The sequence below is a fragment of the Muntiacus reevesi genome, chromosome 6, assembly GCF_963930625.1.
Source record: "Muntiacus reevesi chromosome 6, mMunRee1.1, whole genome shotgun sequence".
In the NCBI taxonomy this organism is placed as follows: domain Eukaryota; kingdom Metazoa; phylum Chordata; class Mammalia; order Artiodactyla; family Cervidae; genus Muntiacus; species Muntiacus reevesi.
Window position 1 is genome coordinate 74,908,190 of NC_089254.1, and position 18,261 is coordinate 74,926,450.

The 18,261-nt window shown below is 42.2% G+C and overlaps 1 protein-coding gene across 3 annotated transcripts in view; it reads left to right on the forward strand.

Moving 5' to 3' along the window:
• The window catches only part of GLI3 (GLI family zinc finger 3), a 306,557-nt gene that overhangs the window by 211,744 nt on the left and 76,552 nt on the right, over positions 1–18,261 (forward strand). For 2 of the 3 annotated variants that reach the window (XM_065938677.1, XM_065938678.1), the window contains exons 7-8: positions 1,561–1,762; positions 17,799–18,012. In XM_065938677.1, coding sequence (XP_065794749.1) covers positions 1,561–1,762; positions 17,799–18,012 — 416 coding nt within the window. Of the gene's footprint in view, positions 1–1,560; positions 1,763–11,937; positions 12,002–17,798; positions 18,013–18,261 lie in introns of those variants that run through there. The other variant, XM_065938679.1, reaches the window with a different exon arrangement.

Here is an 18,261-nt window from a genome sequence, read left to right on the forward strand (position 1 = left end):
ATAAAGTATGTCTATTTATCTCTATAATAATATCTGCAAGTCTTTCATAGTCATCTATTGCATTTCATTAAATTATCTTAAATCATTTTGGATTGTTATCTTGTGTCAAAGTTCACCTCTGATGAAGAAAATATTCCCAATTAGTTTTCTATCGACCAGGTACCCAGACATTTTTCTATAAAGAAGTCTTACCCTCTACGACCATTTTCTGTGTACCCCCAAATTGTACATGTCAGCAGATGTATCCATTCTTTGAAATAGAAACCCTCCATTCTTTCTCAAAAGTAATTATATTTGATTTGCCTCTTACTTAGTAGGATTATATTCTCATTCTGTCATTAAACTTAGTTTGCTCACTCTGTAATGTAAATGTGACCTTAGAAAAAGCAGGAGTAGGCCTGTGGGCCACATGTGTTCTTATGCTCTGAAATCTAGATCTCTAACATCTACCAAACTGCAGGCAAATGGGCATTTAATTTTTAACTCTCTGTGTAACAAGCATTGTATTAAGTAGGCAGGCATTTAAGTATGAGTTACTAACCTCTAGAACAGAACTTCATCAGTGGAATCTTCTTGAAGTCTCAAAACTTTAATAAATGCATAGAATTAATTGATTGATTGATCCATCTAATAACCAGAGAATTAAAATTGACTCATGTTATCTTATTATAATGCTTGGAGGGTCCCTCCCAACCTGCCCTTGGAAAATGGGTAAACAAACCACAGTCCCAAGCTTTTAAGTGTTTCTTGGGACTTAGGCTGTTAGATAATGGGGAATTTAAGGCAGGGTCCTTCAGTTTCGGCACTGCTAGGACTAGATGCTTCTTCATGATGGGAGCCTGCCCTACACATCCCTGGGTGTGCAGTAGCTTCCCTACCCTCTCCATGTTTTTAGCACCCCCTGAGTTGTGATAACCCAAATATCTCCAGATGTTGTCACATGTCCCCTGGGGGCAAAATCTATTCCCACCCCTCCAACGAGAACCATTAATTTAGGATAATATATTTATCAGGTTTTTCAGTAAAGCCATAAATAGTCTGTGATTAGATAGCTACAGAAATCATGGGGAAATGAAGGCATAACTAAGCTGGATTTTTTTAATCTTAGGATACTTTAATTCATTTTTCCCCTTTGGCTCATTGCTTTAAAGCCATGCGTGTTGGGAGTGGGGAGGGTGGGTGCGCTGTGACTGTGGGAACCACTGTCTTTGTCGCTTGTGGTGAATTAATGATGAGAATATCTAAGCAGCCGTCAGATTCATAAATCAGTGGAAATGAGAGGGATAACACATAAAAGTCTTTCCCTTTTGTTTAGCAATTTATCATTTTGCCTGCACATTAATAAACAGAGCTCCCCTGAGGTAAGTCCCTGGAAGATAAATATTTCTCCCTAATTCCCTCAATTGTAGCCAGTAGATCACAAGCGGGAAGAGAAGGGTACTTGTCACCACTGGTCGCTGGCTTCTTATCCTCCAGTTCTTCCATTCGGGGTAACAGGAATAGATAACAGGTACCAAGTCCAGCCACAGGTAATCAGACTCTGTTTTGTCTATGTAACAGGCACCAGATTCCCCAGCCCTAGGCTGTCAGCCCGGCCGAGCCGAAAACGTACACTGTCCATATCGCCACTGTCCGATCATAGCTTTGACCTTCAGACCATGATAAGGACATCTCCCAACTCCTTGGTCACGATTCTCAATAATTCCCGCAGCAGCTCTTCAGCAAGTGGCTCCTATGGCCACTTATCTGCAAGTGCAATCAGGTATGTATTTTCCCTAAATCCATGATACGTTTCTTTAATAAAACATCACTGCTTGCCGGCACCTGTGTCTGCGGTACTGACTGCCTACAAGGTAGAATTACAGCAGGAGACTGGGACTGACCTGAGATGGGGATGCAGGTTAAATTTCACTACAGTGGGTTCCAGAGCCAATTACTGTGCTGAAAAGATTTATTTTGCAGATGTTAGTTAGCAGCTCTTAAAGAGAAATAATAGCTCTTTGGGAATGAAGAAATCCACTCCATAGAGACAGTGAGAATGGGGATCTTTTTCCCCCCTTACTAGTTATAGTTCCCGAGAGGAAAAACTGACTTCATACCTGGTTTGGGGACAATTGCAAAGACAGGACAGAAATCAAAAGACCAGATGTGAGTCTTGTCTCACAGGGGAAAGGTGTCTTTTGGGAGGAAGAAAGAAAAAGGGGCAGCAGGGTGGGTTTTTTTGACCATGTTGAGTGGCGTGTGGGATCTTAGTTCCCCAGACAGTGATTGAACCTGTGCCCCCTGCATTGGGAGCTCAGAGTCTTAGCCACTGGACCACCAGGGAAGTCCTGTCAGCAGGGATTTTAGTCTAAAGGAATTGATGCGACTTCCATGATGGATACACATATTAGGAAAACTCTTCAACAGTCCAGAAAAAAAAATATGTTGGCAATAGTCACATACAATATATACTGGAAATGATGAATACCATTATTTTTTCTGTAAGTTTCCGTTACAGTTTTAATTCTTTGCTAGTTCAGTTATCAGCAGTCTCCTTTGGCAGGCACATTCAGTTCAGTTCAGTTGCTGTCGTGTCTGACTCTTTGCGACACCATGGACTGCAGCATACCAGGCTTCCCTATTCATCACCAGCTCCCAAAGCTTGCCGGAACTCATGTCCATTGAGTCAGAATGCCATCCAACCATCTCATCCTCTGTCATCCCCTTCTCCTGCCTTCAATCTTTCCCAGCATCAGGGTCTTTTCATTGAGTCAGTTCCTCGCATCTGGTGACCGAAGTTTTGGAGTTTCAGCTTCAACATCAAGCGTTCAAATATTATAAATCTCCATTTTGATATGATGTCATTTTTCTGCTGCATCTATTCTTTTAACATGGTCAAGAAAGTATGGAAACATGGAACAGAATAAATAACTGTTTACATGATGGACTTGTGGTGCTGGAGAAGACTCCTGAGAGTCTCTTGAACAGCACAGAGATCCAGCCAATCAATCCTAAGGGAAATCAACCCTGAATATTCATTGGAAGGATTGATGCTGAAGCTGAAGCTGCAGTATTTCGCTCACCTGATGCGAAGAGACGACTCACTGGAAAAGACCCTGATGCTGGGAAAGATTGAAGGCAGGAGGAGAAGGGGATGACAGAGGATGAGATGGCTGGATAGCATCACTGACTTCTACGGGCGTGAGTCTGAGCAAACTCTGGGAAATGGTGAAGGACAGGGAAGCCTGACAGGGAAGTGCTGCAGTCCATGGGGTTGCAAAGAGTCTGACTTGACTTAGCAACTGAATAAAAACAACAACTTGATAGCAATTGGTACCTACAGAGGGGCCCTGGGGTAGTTTCAGTATTAGCTGATGTAGTCTTAAGATACGCTTTAAAGTCAGGCAGAACTGTAGTCAGATTCCAGCTTTGCCATCAGCTGTGCAAACCATACTTGCCTATCGGCTCGGAAGTTCAGTCTTCACATTTGTAAACTACAGACAGGATTCCCGCTATAGAGGAAAGGGGTAGCTTTTATTAAAGCTGGTGTGGATGGGCAGTACCCAGATGTAGATCCCTACCCATGGGCAGAACCTCAGGAGAACCAGCCTTGAGGATCCATCCAGAAGATGAGCCACCAGGGCCTGGCCATGCTATGCTGTGATCACCCCAGTCTGGCTCTGAGGAGTGTGCCCATCTCCAACCATGGCCTGGCTGCCCTGCCCCCCTGGCAAATTCCCCTGGGATCATAGATTGCCACTGACCATATCTCAGTCTGCGGAAATCATATCATTAGTATGTGGCTTTCCTAGAACTCATAGCATCAAAGTGGTGGAAATGGGGCACACAGTGAAATTCACAGGAGTGATATTTGTTTCTTCATTTGAGTCTTCATTTGTCTTTGTTTTTCTTCCCTTGTGTGCTCTCTGTCCAGCTACTGTGACTTTATAAGGCCTCTAAAGGACTTGGATTAGAAAATGGTGCCAGATGGTCGTGATGCTGTCTGTCTTTAATTTGTACCCCAGCATCTTCACCAGCTTCTTAGTCTCCCCTTCTCCAGATAATTTAATATCAGTCCTTAAGAAACTGCCAGTATCCTGACTTGGAATGGCCATTGTCCCCTGCCTCCAAGGAGCTACAACAGACCTGATTATTCTCATTGGAGCTGAAAGCAGAGACCCTGATTCAGTTCCCAAGAGACCTGTTTGCAGTCAAATGGCTAGGGTCATCAGGCTCTCGGGTCATCCTTGCCTTCGGCTCCTCACCAGTCCCTCTTCATTCTTGCAGCCTGACCTCTCGTTCTTCAATTCATAGCTACTGTGTGTCAGGATAAGGCATAGCTTTAGAAGCATGTAAAGTAATACAGATAACCCAAGATGAGGTCGCCTTGCCGTAACAATACAGTTATTAGAAGAATTACGATTGGCACCACCTGCCAGGCTTTTAGCTGGAATAACATTAGTGCTTCGCTAGCCCTGTTCCAAGTTTCACTTTGCGAAATCTGAAGACTGACTGGAGGACTCCTCAGTAAGTGGGAGGACCGGTGGATGACAGAAAAGGAAGCCTCATGAAGAAATCTACACAGGGTAACTTTCTCAGGAGGGAAAGATGCAGAAGCGAAGGTGAACTTAGAATGCATCCCATCTCTGCTTTGTACCCAGGGGCTTGGTTGGTGTGAGATGCTCTCACTGATTTCATCTCATGGCAGTTTTGGAAAGCATAGTGTTACTCTTGTTTTACGCATAAGCACAGAGGGTCTTTGTGAGAGGACCCGCCGTCCAATCACTTGCTTTTTAACTTGTACTAGACACAGTTGACTTTTACATTTGACTTTTGCGTGTTTTCTAATCTTAATCTCCTTCTCATGTGGACAGTGCATATAGTAATGGTGTCAGTTCAGTTTCTAAAGATATTTTTCAATGTGTGAAGACACACATTCAGTTTTTTTAAAAGTGTCCTTCACACGCATGTTCCAGTTCCAATGTTCTTCTCCAAGAGGCTGATACTAGCATGGACCACTGTTTAAAACTCCCCTGTTGACTTGCTCATCTGGTAGTTTGCTATCTGTCTCCCTCACTAGGATGCAAAGGCCAGAGGGTCTAGGACTGTGATACCTTGTTCACGGCCACGCTCCCCACACCATTGCATCTGTGCCCCGTCACCTTGACAGCACTCCGCAGATGTGTCTGGAGTGAATAAATGAAGGAGCTCTTTAATGAGCCATTAGAATTCTAATCACCCTCCTTATTAAAAGGAACTTTCTGTGTGGTGGATGAATGACTTTTGTTGTCAGAAAGTTATAGTCTGTATGAATAGTAATGTATCCGTAAGTTGATAGATATATAGAAATGCAGAGGGATGAATACAAAATAAAGAGCTAAAAAAGCAAATGTCCATCTTCAGTTTATATTTGGTTCTTGCATGCATGCCTGCTAAGTCGCTTTAGTTGACTGTTTGCAACCCTATGGACTGTACCCCACCAGGCTCCTCTGTCCATGGGATTCTCCCGGCAAGAATACTAGAGTAGGTTGCCATGCCCTTCTCCAGGGGATCTTCCCCACCCAGGGATCAAACTCCTGTCTCTTATGTCTCCTGGATTGGCAGGCAGTTTCTTTACAGTGGTGGCACCTGGGAAGCCCACTTGGTTCTTATGTTGATGTATTTACTTAATAATTTAGACTGCTGTAAAAATTCCATATAGATCACATATTTATTCATAAAAACCCATTTACATGTTAAGAAATGGTTCTTGATTATGTCTGACTTATTAAAACATATTGTCCAAATGTACCTCACAAGTATTTTTTATATCATAACTAAGATAATCATTAAAAAAAAAACTATGCACTTGGAAAGGATGTTGTGAAATAATGTCTCAAGAAGTTTTAAATTCACCATCACCCTGAGAAATGCCATCTAAGACTTGATGAATCACATTTATCCAATACAGTCTGTATCCTCTGTATGGTGAAGGCCAGTGTTTATCCAGTTAATAGTGTTAAATTGGAAATAGTTTGACCTCTGCTAATACCTTCCCCTAGAAATAGAACTCTCTTTAGAGGAAAGATTGTTTCAACTGACTCTCATCTTCCATCTTCTAGGAAACCTAAATGAAGTGAAGAAGTGAGTAATCCATTCATTTGTAACCCACCAGTTAACAGCTTTCTCACTGTGGGTGTATTGGCAAAAATGAAGATGGCTTCATATCCTTAGTAGTTTCAGGTCCGGCTCAGCTCGGTCAGACATCTCGGTGAAAATGAGAGTTGAGGGCCCAGAAGTGCAGCCTCACAAATCAGTGTGTTTTCTGTGGCCAGTACTGACCAGCTCTGCCTGGTGACCAGAGAACTGAAGCATCAACCCTGCTGGCGGCCCCTGGAGCAAGGATGCAGTTGGCAGGTCCAGTCCATTTCCTGAGCAGAGTAGGAACCAGGTCAGCTTTCACAGCAGCTTGACGCTGCTTTGTTACCTGCTATGAGTCAGCCTCATTTGTGTCAGAGAAACAACTCAAAATGACTTGGGTGGGAAACATTGAAGAACAGATGAGTGAATCCAGAGCCAAATAACCAAAGTCCTTAAAACTCTCTGATTGCATCTTCTAAGAATTATGAGACAAGCTTCTCTTCCCCCAGAATCGGTGGAAATAATAAATCCTGACTAAAAAGGATACTTTTCATTTATTCCCAGATGTGACCATTGGTTTTAGGTAGTACTTCATTTAATCTACTGCTCACTTATTCCGCGAATATTTTACTGCAATTTCAACTGTGTGCTGGTCGCTGTGCTGGGCCTGAGGGCTGCATGGATGAATGAGAGACACGATCCCTGTCCTCATGGAACTCATGGAAGGGAAAGGCCTCCGATCAGATGCGAAGTTAGGATGTTCGGAGACTCATCAGCAGCCTAGGTAGCAGATGAGGCAAAGCACGAGGTTGGAGGTGGGCAGGACCAGGTGGTGTACAGTCGTGGACTGCTGATCCAAGGACCATAGGAAGGCTTCGGGCCCCAGTGAGGGTGTGTTGTTTAAGAGACCAGAGAGCTCAGGGAAGTTTGTGGACTGAATCAAAGGCACTTAGCTACTTACTTGGCCAAACCTGCCAGGTCTAACTGTGGATCTCCTTTTCTGTTTCCCTTCTTTCTTTCTTAAAAATCCTCCAGTGGAACACATGACTAAAGGGATTGGTAGGAAATGCTATTTATAATAGGAATATAATCATGTCAGGTGATGCTTTTAAAAAATCAATGATGTTCTTCTAACTATGTCTGCATGACTGGCCGGTTACATGATTTGGGTTGTTGTTGTGCTTGTGTTCAGTCATGTCTGACTCTTTGTGACCATTTACCATTAACTTCGTGGTAAATGAAGTTAATTTACTATGTTAGTTTCAAGTATACAGCAAACTGATTCAGTTATATAGATGTGTGTGTGTGTAAGTGTGTGTGCGTGTGCACGTGTGTATGTATTCTTTTTCAGATATTTTTCCATTATGGATTATTATAAGATATTGAGTATAGGTCACTGTGCTATATATTAAGTACTTGCTGTTTATCCATTTTATATATAGTAGTGTGCATATATTAATCCCAAGCCTTCTAATTTATTCCTTCCAGCCCTGCTATCCTCTTTGGTAACCATAACTTTGTTTCCTGTGTCTAGGAGTCTGTTTCTATTTTTGTAAATAAGTTCACTTGTGTGTTTTTAGATTTCACATTTAAAAGATATCATATGATATTTGTCTTTCTCTATCTGCCTTACTTCACTTAGCACGATTGTCTCTAGGTCCACCCATGTTGCCGCAAATGGCATTATTTCACTCTTTTATGGCTGAGGGATATTCCATTGTGTATATATACCACATCTTTATCCATTCCTCTGCCAATGGGCATTTAGACTGTATCATGAAGTTTCTTAATCCCAGTGCCCAACCTGAAGAAATGCATTATAAAAGCATCACATGTGTTTCTTCAAGTGTCTTTTAAAAATTCATATCTGAACAGAACTGACCAAGTAGGGCAGTTGAAAAAATGTGTTAATAGGTTGGTAGCATTGATTTAACTTTAAAAAATATTTCTTAAGAATCTATAGCTGATCCAAAAGTCTACAAGCAATAAATGCTGGAGAGGGTGTGGAGAAAAGGGAACCCTCTTACACTGTTGGTGGGAATGCAAACTAGTACAGCCACTATGGAAAACAGTGTGGAGATTTCTTAAAAAACTGGAAATAGAACTGCCATATGACCCAGCAATACCACTTCTAGGCACACACACTGAGGAATCCAGATCTGAAAGAGACACGTGCACCCCAATGTTCATTGCAGCACTGTTTATAATAGCCAGGACATGGAAGCAACCCAGATGCCCATCAGCAGATGAATGGATAAGGAAGCTGTGGTACATATACACCATGGAATATTACTCAGCCATTAAAAAGAATTCATTCGAATCAGTTCTAATGAGATGGATGAAACTGGAGCCCATTATACAGAGTGAAGTAAGCCAGAAAGATAAAGAACATTACAGTATACTAACACATATATACGGAATTTAGATAGATGGTGGCGATAACCCTATATGCAAAACAGAAAAAGAGACACAGAAGTACAGAACAGACTTTTGAACTCTGGGGGAGAACGTGAGGGTGGGATGTTTTGAAAGAACAGCATGTATATTATCTATGGTGAAACGGACCACCAGCCCAGGTGGGATGCATGAGTCAAGTGCTCGGGCCTGGTGCACTGGGAGGACCCTGAGGAGTCGGGTGGGGAGGGAGGTGGGAGGGGGGATCGGGATGGGGAATACGTGTAACTATATGGCTGATTCATGTCAATGTATGACAAAACCCACTGAAATGTTGTAAAGTGATTGGCCTCCAACTAATAAAATAATATTTAAAAAAAAAAAAAAAAAAGAATCTATAGCTGCCACATATCCATCACTCCTCCTCACTTTGGGTAAGAGAGGGTGCCTTTGTGACTCGGGCTTTCCTGTGACCACCCGCGTCAGGACCCCACAGTGGTTCTCACATCAACCTCAGGCCAGCCCAGCTCCATGCTGAGTTCTCCAGGTCAGGGAGGGGTTCTGGAGATGAACCTGGAAACTGATGATGAGCCTTTCTGTTGAAGCCAATGTAGATAAAATGTGTGGAGTATTAATGACTCTGTCACGGGCAACCCCCTTCACCCTGACCCCACATTAACACAAAGGACCCATGGTATGGAGACTCGGTGGAAGGAGATGTTCCTTGCAGCTCTAAGGAAAACCTATGTTTTTTTTAGGGAATGGGTAGATGCTATGTGGACTCAAGTCATTAAACAGTAAGATAGAAACTTTGACCTATAAGCATGACATGACTGGGTGATCCAACCTCTTGCCATCTTTCTTATAGTTCCAGGTTTTTAAAATTCACTTTTACTTAGAAACATTTCTTTTAAATATTGTAATCAGCTCTATTTACACTCCTAGTATAAAAGACTACAGCAGGATACATCCCCTAGTGTGTGTTAATCACTCAATCGTGTCCGACTCTTTGTGGCCCCATGGACTGTAGCCCACCAGGCTCCTCTGCCCATGAAATTCTCTAGGCAAGAATATTGGAGTGGGTTGCCATTCCCTTCTCCAGGGGATTGTCCTGACCCAGAGATCGAATCCGGGTTTCCTGCATTGCAGGCAGATTCTTTACCATCTGAACCACTCAGCTTTATTCATTGTACTATTATTAATTTATCCAGTTCATCCCCTATCCTCTTCAGTTCAGTTCAGTCACTCAGTCGTGTCTGACTTTTTGCAACCCATGGACTGCAGCACGCCAGACTTCCCTGTCCATCACCAACTCTTGGAGCTTGCTCAAACTCAAGTCCATCGAGCTGGTGATGCCATCCAACCATCTCACCCTCTGTTGTCCCCTTCTCCTCCCGCCTTCAATCTTTCCCAGCATCAGGGTCTTTTTCAGTTAGTCAGTTTTTCCTATCAGGTGGCCAAATTATTGGAGCTTCAGCTCAGCATCAGTCCTTCAAATGAATATTCAGGACTGATTTCCTTTAGGATTGACGGATTTGATCTCCTTGCGGTCCAAGGGCCTCTCAAGAGTGTTCTCCAACACCACAGTTCAAAAGCATCAATTCTTTGGCACTCAGCTTTCTTTACAGTCCAACTCTCTCACCCAAACATGACTACTGGAAAAACCATAGCTTTGAGTAGACAGACCTTTGTCAGCAAATGATGTCTCTGCTTTTTAATATGCTGTCTAGGTTGGTCATAGTTTTTCTTCCAAGGAGCAAGTGCCTTTTAATTTCATGGCTGCAGTCACCATCTGCAGTGATTTTGGAGTCCCCAAAATAAAGTCTGTCACTGTTTCCATTGTTTCCCCACCTATTTGCCCTGAAGTGATGGGACTGGATGCCATGATCTTAATTTTTTCATCCTCCACTATATGTAGAGTTCCTGAAGTGTTTCTAAAATACATTATGGATTTGTCTCAAATGCTATTTTATTACTATAATTTTAAAAATTATTTATTATTTATTTTACAGTAGGTCCTTGTTGGTTATTTGTTTTAAATATAGCAATATGTACATGTCAGTCCTAAACTTGCATGCCTTTTTAACTGGTTTTAACATATTTGACTTGAATATTAATGACTTTTAAATACCTGTATGTATAGTAGGGTTGAGTACACCTTAACGAATGATATTCTACAATATGAACTTTTAGTGTCTCACACTTATATGTCATTTCTATAATTTATTATGAATTTACATATAGGTCAGAGGAGTTCTGTACAAATGTTGACTCACATCACTTTCTTGGTGTGAAAAGAAAAATATTTTTTGTGAAAGTCAAGCATGTGTATGCATTTCAAAGTTATATGTATCAATTATAATTAATATGCAACTTTCCAGTTACAAATAATTATTTTATTCTTTGGATATATAAAGGGGGTCTGTAAAAAGTACTCAGCTGAAACTTATTGAATTAGTGAATAAGGGAGTGGATTTTATGGTATTTATTTATTAAAAATGTTTTAAATTGAAGTATAGCTGATTTACAGTGTTGTGTTAATTACTGCTCTACTGCAAACTGATTCAGTTCTTCAGTTATATACATTAGTATTTATTTTAGTTGCTTAGCATCCTTTCTTTCTACTTACACCCCAGATTCCAGCCAGACTGGCCACAGTTGTTGAAACTCTGAGGCAAAAGAGTTCCAGATAAGGGAGAGATTTTTGGGCTATTTACTGCGATATTAAGAGGAGACCCAGTTTGCAAAATTTGACCCCACTTTGTGAAAGAATATTGACAAAACATTACTTCTGATTTGTGATGGAGAATAAATGCATCAAAACTTTCTTAGTGATTCAGACCTTGAAAATTTTAATGTTAAAGTTTTGGAAAATAGTGGTTCCCACTGAGACAATAATTTGCTGATCGCTTTTAATGCAGAGCAGAGTTAAAACTTTTAGCTCAGTTGGTTAGTTCCTTTAGTTCAGTTAAAAGAACTGAACTTTAGCTCAGCTCAGAGCAAAGACTTAAAGGGAAACTGAGTCAGTAGTTATGGTGATTTAGAATCCTGTCCCCGGGTCACTGCCTACAGTGGCATGAGTGCTTCTCTCAGGTATTATATAAAACAAAATCTTCCAGAACCGTTATCAGTTTTGATGGGTAGAAATTATGTTTGGTGAATGAAGACACCACACACAATGATAAGGGATCAAAAATTCACATTTTTCTCAATTCCTTCTCTTGAGAAAACTACAGGGCAAATGAACATTAATTAATTTATTCTAACTTTTTTTTCCCTTTTCTAACTTTTTAAAAATTTTGCTGGAGTATGGTTGATTTATAATGTATGTTATTACAGGTATACAGTATAGTGATTCAGTTATACATATATACATATTCGTTTGTTTTCAGATTCTTTTTCCCACAAAGGTTATTACAGAATTTCTAATTCTTGTCCTAGAAAAGTGTTTCTCAGAGTGTCTCTCCGGAAGCTCCTGCAAATACTGCCACAAACCATACCTGAGGTGGGACTTTTGAAACGCACGTTCACGTATTAACAATTCCAGGGAATCTGGGGGCTGTACTCCTCAGACTTTATGACCTTGACACTTTCTTTTCCTCCATAGCACTTACTTTTGGGTTGTTGTCTCAGAAGGACTGTGAGTATGTTAGCGCATTGTTTGGGAGGATCTAGGCCATCTGACACTTTCTACAGATCTTATTGACTGATATAAATTAACAGTTGTAAGTCACATTCTTATAAAAATATTTGTGTGTTTTTAATTATTCCATCTTTCATGTGGTCATTTAGAAAAGAATTGAATACTATTATAAATTTTTAAATTACACTTATCAAATGTTGAGTGAAGAAAATTTAAAATTCAGAACATAAACTTAATTGCTCTTCAACTGATCTATTGGAAAGAGCAGGGTGAGCAGAAATGTAAAGGTCATATAGCTCAGGTGGACCAAGGACTGTGTCCTTCTTGAAACAAGACAGAGAAATGTATAAAACATTTCAGCAATGTCAGTACTTCATATTTCTAGGAAATTATGGAACAAAGTATGAACTGTTTAGGAAGATTTATTTTCAGGGTTTCTAAAAATGGAATTTGTTGTCGTTATTTAGTCAGTAAGTTGTGTCCACCTCTTTTGCAACCCCATGAACTGTAGCCTGCTAAGCTCCTCTGTCCGAGGGATTTTCCAGGCAAGAATACTGGAGTGGGTTGCCATTTCCTCTTCCAGGGGATCCTCCCAACCCAGAAGCCTGGGTTTCCTGTGCACCTCCTGCATTGCAGGCAGATTGTTTTACCACTGAACTTTGCTTTTCAAAAACAATTTTGAAAGAACAGCATGTATACTATCTATGGTGAAACGGACCACCAGCCCTGGTGGGATGCATGAATCAGGTGCTCTTGCCTGGTGCACTGGGAGGACCCTGAGGAGTCGGGTGGGGAGGGAGGTGGGAGGGGGGATCGGGATGGGGAATACGTGTAACTATATGGCTGATTCATGTCAATGTATGATAAAACCCACTGAAATGTTGTAAAGTGATTGGCCTCCAACTAATAAAATAATATTTAAAAAAAAAAAAAAAACAATTTCAACCTCTGTAATCAGCAGCATGTCCTCGGCTACTGAAGTTCTACAGAGACTCACAGATCTAGTTACTAGCTTTGCACTGTTTGATAAACGTTGTCAAATTGTGTTTCTTTGAAGTGACTGTTCTGAGGGGGGTGGGCAGAATAATGGGCCCCCATAAATGCCACATCTTACTCCCTGGAATCTGTAAGTGTATTATCTTATACAGCAAAAGGAATTATGTGGCTGTGATTCAGTTAAAGATTTTAGGAAGAGGAGATGATTCTGTACCACGCAGGTGGCCCAGTATAACCACAGGGGTCCTTATAAGAGAGAGGCAGGATGGTGTCAGAGTTAAGGTAGTCACAGGAGGTTGGAGCGAGGTGAGGCCACGAGCTGAGGATGCAGGCAGTCTCTAGAAGCAGGAAGAGGCCAGGTGCCCAGAGACTCCAGAGGAATGCAGTACTGCCCACCCATTCGAGGATTCTGACCTCTGGAGCTATAAGAGAGCAGTGTTGTTCTTTGGTCACTAAGTCATGTCTGACTGACTCTTTGTGACCCATGGACTGTAGCATGCCAGGCTCCCCCGTCTTTCACTGTCTCCCAGAGTTTTCTCAGATTCACATCCATTGAGTCGGTAATGCTATCTAATCATCACATCTTCTGTCGCCCTTTTCTCCTTTTTCCTTCAGTCTTTCCCAGCATCAGGATCCTTTCCAGTGAGTTGGCTCTTCACATCACAAACTATTGGGGCTTCAGCTTCAGCGTCAGTCCTTCCAGTGAATATTCAGGGTTGATTTCCTTTAGGATTGACTGGTTGGATCTCCTTGCAGTCCAAGGCACTCTCAAGAGTCTTCTCTGCACCACAATTCAAAAGCATCAATTCTTTGGTGCTCAGCCTTCCTTATGGTCCAACTCTCACATCCATACATGACTACTTGAAAAACCATGACTTTGACTATACAGACCTTTGTTGGCAAAGTGATGTCTCTGCTTTTTAATATCCTGCCTAGGTTTGTCATAGCTTTCCTTCCAAGGAGCAAGTGTCTTTTAATTTCATGGCTGCAGTCACTGTCCACAGTCTTTTTGGAGCCCAACAAAAGAAAATCTGACTTTTCCCACTTTTTCCCCATTTATTTGCCATGAAGTGATGGGACCAGTTGCCATGATCTTAGTTTTTTCAATGTTGAATGTTAACTCAGCTTTTTCACTCTCCTCTTTCACCCTCACAAAGAGGCTCTTTAGTTCCTCTTCACTTTCTGCCATTAGTGTGGTATCATCTGCATATCTGAGGTGGTTGATGTTTCTTCCAGCAATCTTGATTGTATCTTGTATTTCTCAAGAGAGCAAGTGTATTTTGTTTTAAAAAACTAAACTTGTGGTGATGTGTTGTAATGGCAACTCTGCCTTGGGAGAGTGGTTCCACCACTCATCAGCTCATCCTGAGGGGCTGCCCTGTTCCTGACACTGTTCTGGGCACGAGGGGTTAGTGAAGAACAAGACAGGCCAGCGCCCAGCTCCCCCAAACCTGACATTCGGAGGGAGGGGGAAAATGTGTTTTCAGAGAGCCTTGTCCTGCAGTGAAAACACAGCTGTCAAACACGAGTGCATGATGCCATGAGGAGCTGTGGAGGGGGCTGGTTTAGATGGAGCCTTGGCCTCAGGAGGCCTCTGTGTCTGAGGAGGTGACATTTAAGCTGGAGTCTGCGTGACCAAGTGCGATCAGCCATGCTGGCCTCTGGAAGGACACAGGAGTACGGGGATATAGAGCTTAGGATGACCTCTCACTTGGCATCAGAGAACGGGGGTGGGGCCCCAGTCCCCCGCCCCCTCCCAGTGGTGGGAAGTCCTCAGAGGTTCTTTACATGGTCTTGGGAGGATGGTGATGTTTTTTGTTCTGCTTGACATTACGTGCAGCACCCAGTCATCCCTCATCCTCTGCTGCTTCTTTATACAACTGCAGGGACAACCTCGCAGGCTGTTCTAAATCCAAGAGGCATCTGGGCTCTCGAGTTCATTCACTGATGCTGCTACAGAACCAAAAACATCCACTTCTGTCATCAAATCCTACACAGGCTTTGTAATCCTGAGCAAGTGGCCTTCCTCCCAGGAGCTGACTGCAGTGCCTGCTCTTGTGGGGTGATGCGAGGTCTCTACCTGTGTCTGCTATCACCCAGCTCTTTGCACATAGAGGAGAGAGTGTATCTGTTGCTGACTCCTTGTGAATAAGTAGGGACCACTAAAATTTGGTGGTCCGGGACGTCTCTGGCAGTCCAGTGGTGAAGACTCCACGCTTAAAATGCAGGGGGCACAGTTTTGATCCCTTGTTGGAGAACTAAGATCCCACATGCCTCAAAGTACCGCTAAAAGATAAAATAAACTTAAAATTTCAAAAAAATTAAAATTTGCTGGCCCCTTCTGTATGTTCTTATATCCCTTAGAATCTAAAAGTTGACATGGATTTTGGCCAGTGTTATTCCTGTTCTGTGGTTTGACCAGTGAATATGCAGCCCCAAAAGGGACAAAACCCACATGGGTTGAAAGGTCTTGCAACCCTTCCTACATCTGCTGAGGTCAGAGGCTCCGCACCTGGGGACGGGGTGCTGCAGCACCAATGCTGGCCCTGCCTTTTTTCTTCTACAGCTTTTTAAAAGTACAAATGAACCTATCTTATCTGACTATTAACAGTTGTAAATTGCATTATATACACAACTGATGGCATTTCCTGCCTTGTGAAAGGCAGGAAAGACTGCCTCTAACAGTCTTGACTATTAATTGGGTCCTGACTTTTTGAGCTCCCCAATATTGGGCCCCCCGAAATTAGAGGTGTACATGACCCAAGGGGCCCCCTTACTAAGCCTGCCTGATCATTCAGGCTCGTGAAACTCAGAAAAGGCGCATGGAGTTTTGGGCAGAGTCCATATCACATTGTAAATATGTGGGTAATGGGATCTTTTAGTTTTTCTTTGTTTTTTTAATGAACAGAATAAGGTAGTTACACTTAGGAATACCCATTCACCAAAAGAAAGGGAGGGGGGGAATGGGAGGGTTAAATCATTGTGTTTTTTGATGAATGGCTTGTACACCGAAAAATAAATTGGACAAACTGGCATAGAGCTCAGTGAACATGAAATCAGCTATTAGAAGAAAGCTTGTGAACAAATTCTGAGGCAGATATGCATCTTTTGATTAATGCCCTATCAATCATCCGCACAGCTACCTTCGCTAAGTCTTGGTGTAATCATTCATGGTTGCTTTCGGAAATACTGGCAGAAACTATAGCGCTGCAAAAGCGGAATATTATTACTGATTTTTCCCTAACTTACTGTGAACAATGACTGTTTTCACCAGATTTCTGCTCTCCTTTATTAAAGAAATACAATACAGAATGAAAGGAGGGTTCCTCCAAGCCCTGTGAAATTCTCCTAGGGTATTCTTAATGATATTCAGTCTTAAATGGGCAAGCTATTGTAATGCAAGGTTCTCTGTAGAAATAATAGTAATGTAATCCCATTGAAACTGCCTTTTATGGATTGTAGTCAAATGGGCAAAATGTGGAGTCACATTAATGAAGTGAGTATATCTTCAGCATTATTACTTAAGTTGTTGAAATGGTTTGAATTTTGTTATTGTAATTATTATATTCTCAGTTAATGCGCTTAACGGCAATAGTAATTAACCCACCAGATTGGAAAATTTTCATGAATTCTACCTTTGACTTTGCAAGAAGCCTTGATTCTTTCTGGATCTTACACAGTAGGATAGAGAAAAGATCTATGTATGTATATATTTTCCCACTGAGTATTTTTTTTTTAAGGAAGAAATTTTCACGAATGCATTTACAGCGTTTTGTGCTTTTTTTAGTCATTGGCAAATTCCTCAAGAGCACTTCATTCTCTTAAGAGGACTGGATTCCTAACTATGCTGGTGCAGAAAACAATCTAGCACTGCCTACACGTCCAGAAATCTTAAGGTCATAGTGCGGCTTCCTCAGAACTTCCGGTAGCCTGGGAAATACTCGGGCATAATGAAGTGGTGACAGGTATTAGCATGTATAATGGACGTTAATAGACATTGAATGCTCTTTAGCTGGAAGAGGGAGTGATGCTTTCCCATTGGAATATTGCTCCATCGAAGCTCATTGATCACCGATTTCAGCCGGGAGAGGTTAATCCATCAGCTTCTGTAACCAGACGGCACTGATGGAAATTCTTTAGGTGGCATTCTGGATGAACCAAGCTTTCCATCTTTACAAACAAATGAGTGATATGACAAGCATGGTGTTCAAAACACATTTAACCAATTGATTTTCTTTCCTCTTGTAATAAGATCTGGAGACATATGAAAGTGTGCAGGGTGAGCTGAGATGAAAAGAATTGCTCCTTGCATGGGGACTTACAGGATGAGGAGCCGATCAAAGTCCTATAAAGCATGTAGTCACCCATTCTCTTTGTTATATAAAGTTTGTTATTGCAATAAATAGCTGTTATTGAGCCGATGCCTTTTGCTTCTGTTGTACAGAATCCTAGGTCTGCTTATCTGTGCACATACCCACGTGTGTCCTTTCTAAGCCATCGCCTTTTCTCTAGGAAGTTTTGAGATGTTGGTCAGTCATCGTTTTTACTTTTTAATTTGAACACACAGCCCTGATGCGACCTGGGAGGAAAAACTAGATATAGAAGTGAGCTGGTCTGTGCGTCCCATGCGAATGATGGTTTTCCCTCTATTTCCCACCTGCAGCCCTGCCCTGAGCTTCACCTACCCTTCGGCGCCTGTGTCCCTCCACATGCATCAGCAGATCCTAAGCCGACAACAGAGCTTAGGCTCAGCCTTTGGACACAGTCCTCCGCTCATCCACCCCGCCCCAACTTTCCCAACCCAGAGGCCTATTCCCGGGATTCCTACAGTTCTGAACCCCGTCCAGGTCAGCTCCGGCCCTTCCGAGTCCTCACAGGTGAGAGAGACATCTTGATGATCTGGTTTGTCTTGGGAACCATAGAGGAAAGCCAGGGGGCCACATCAGCTATGGATGCGCACAGGCCGTAGCATCCTCACAGCTTCCATACCGCAGCCTGTCCACCCCACCGAGGGCTCTCTGTCTTCAGGTTTGTTGACTGTGCCGTGTGTGTGCTCCTCAAGAAACAAGAGCTTCTTCCACTAGTCATTTAATCCTTGGTGGAAAAGCTGCTTGATCTGGCTTCCC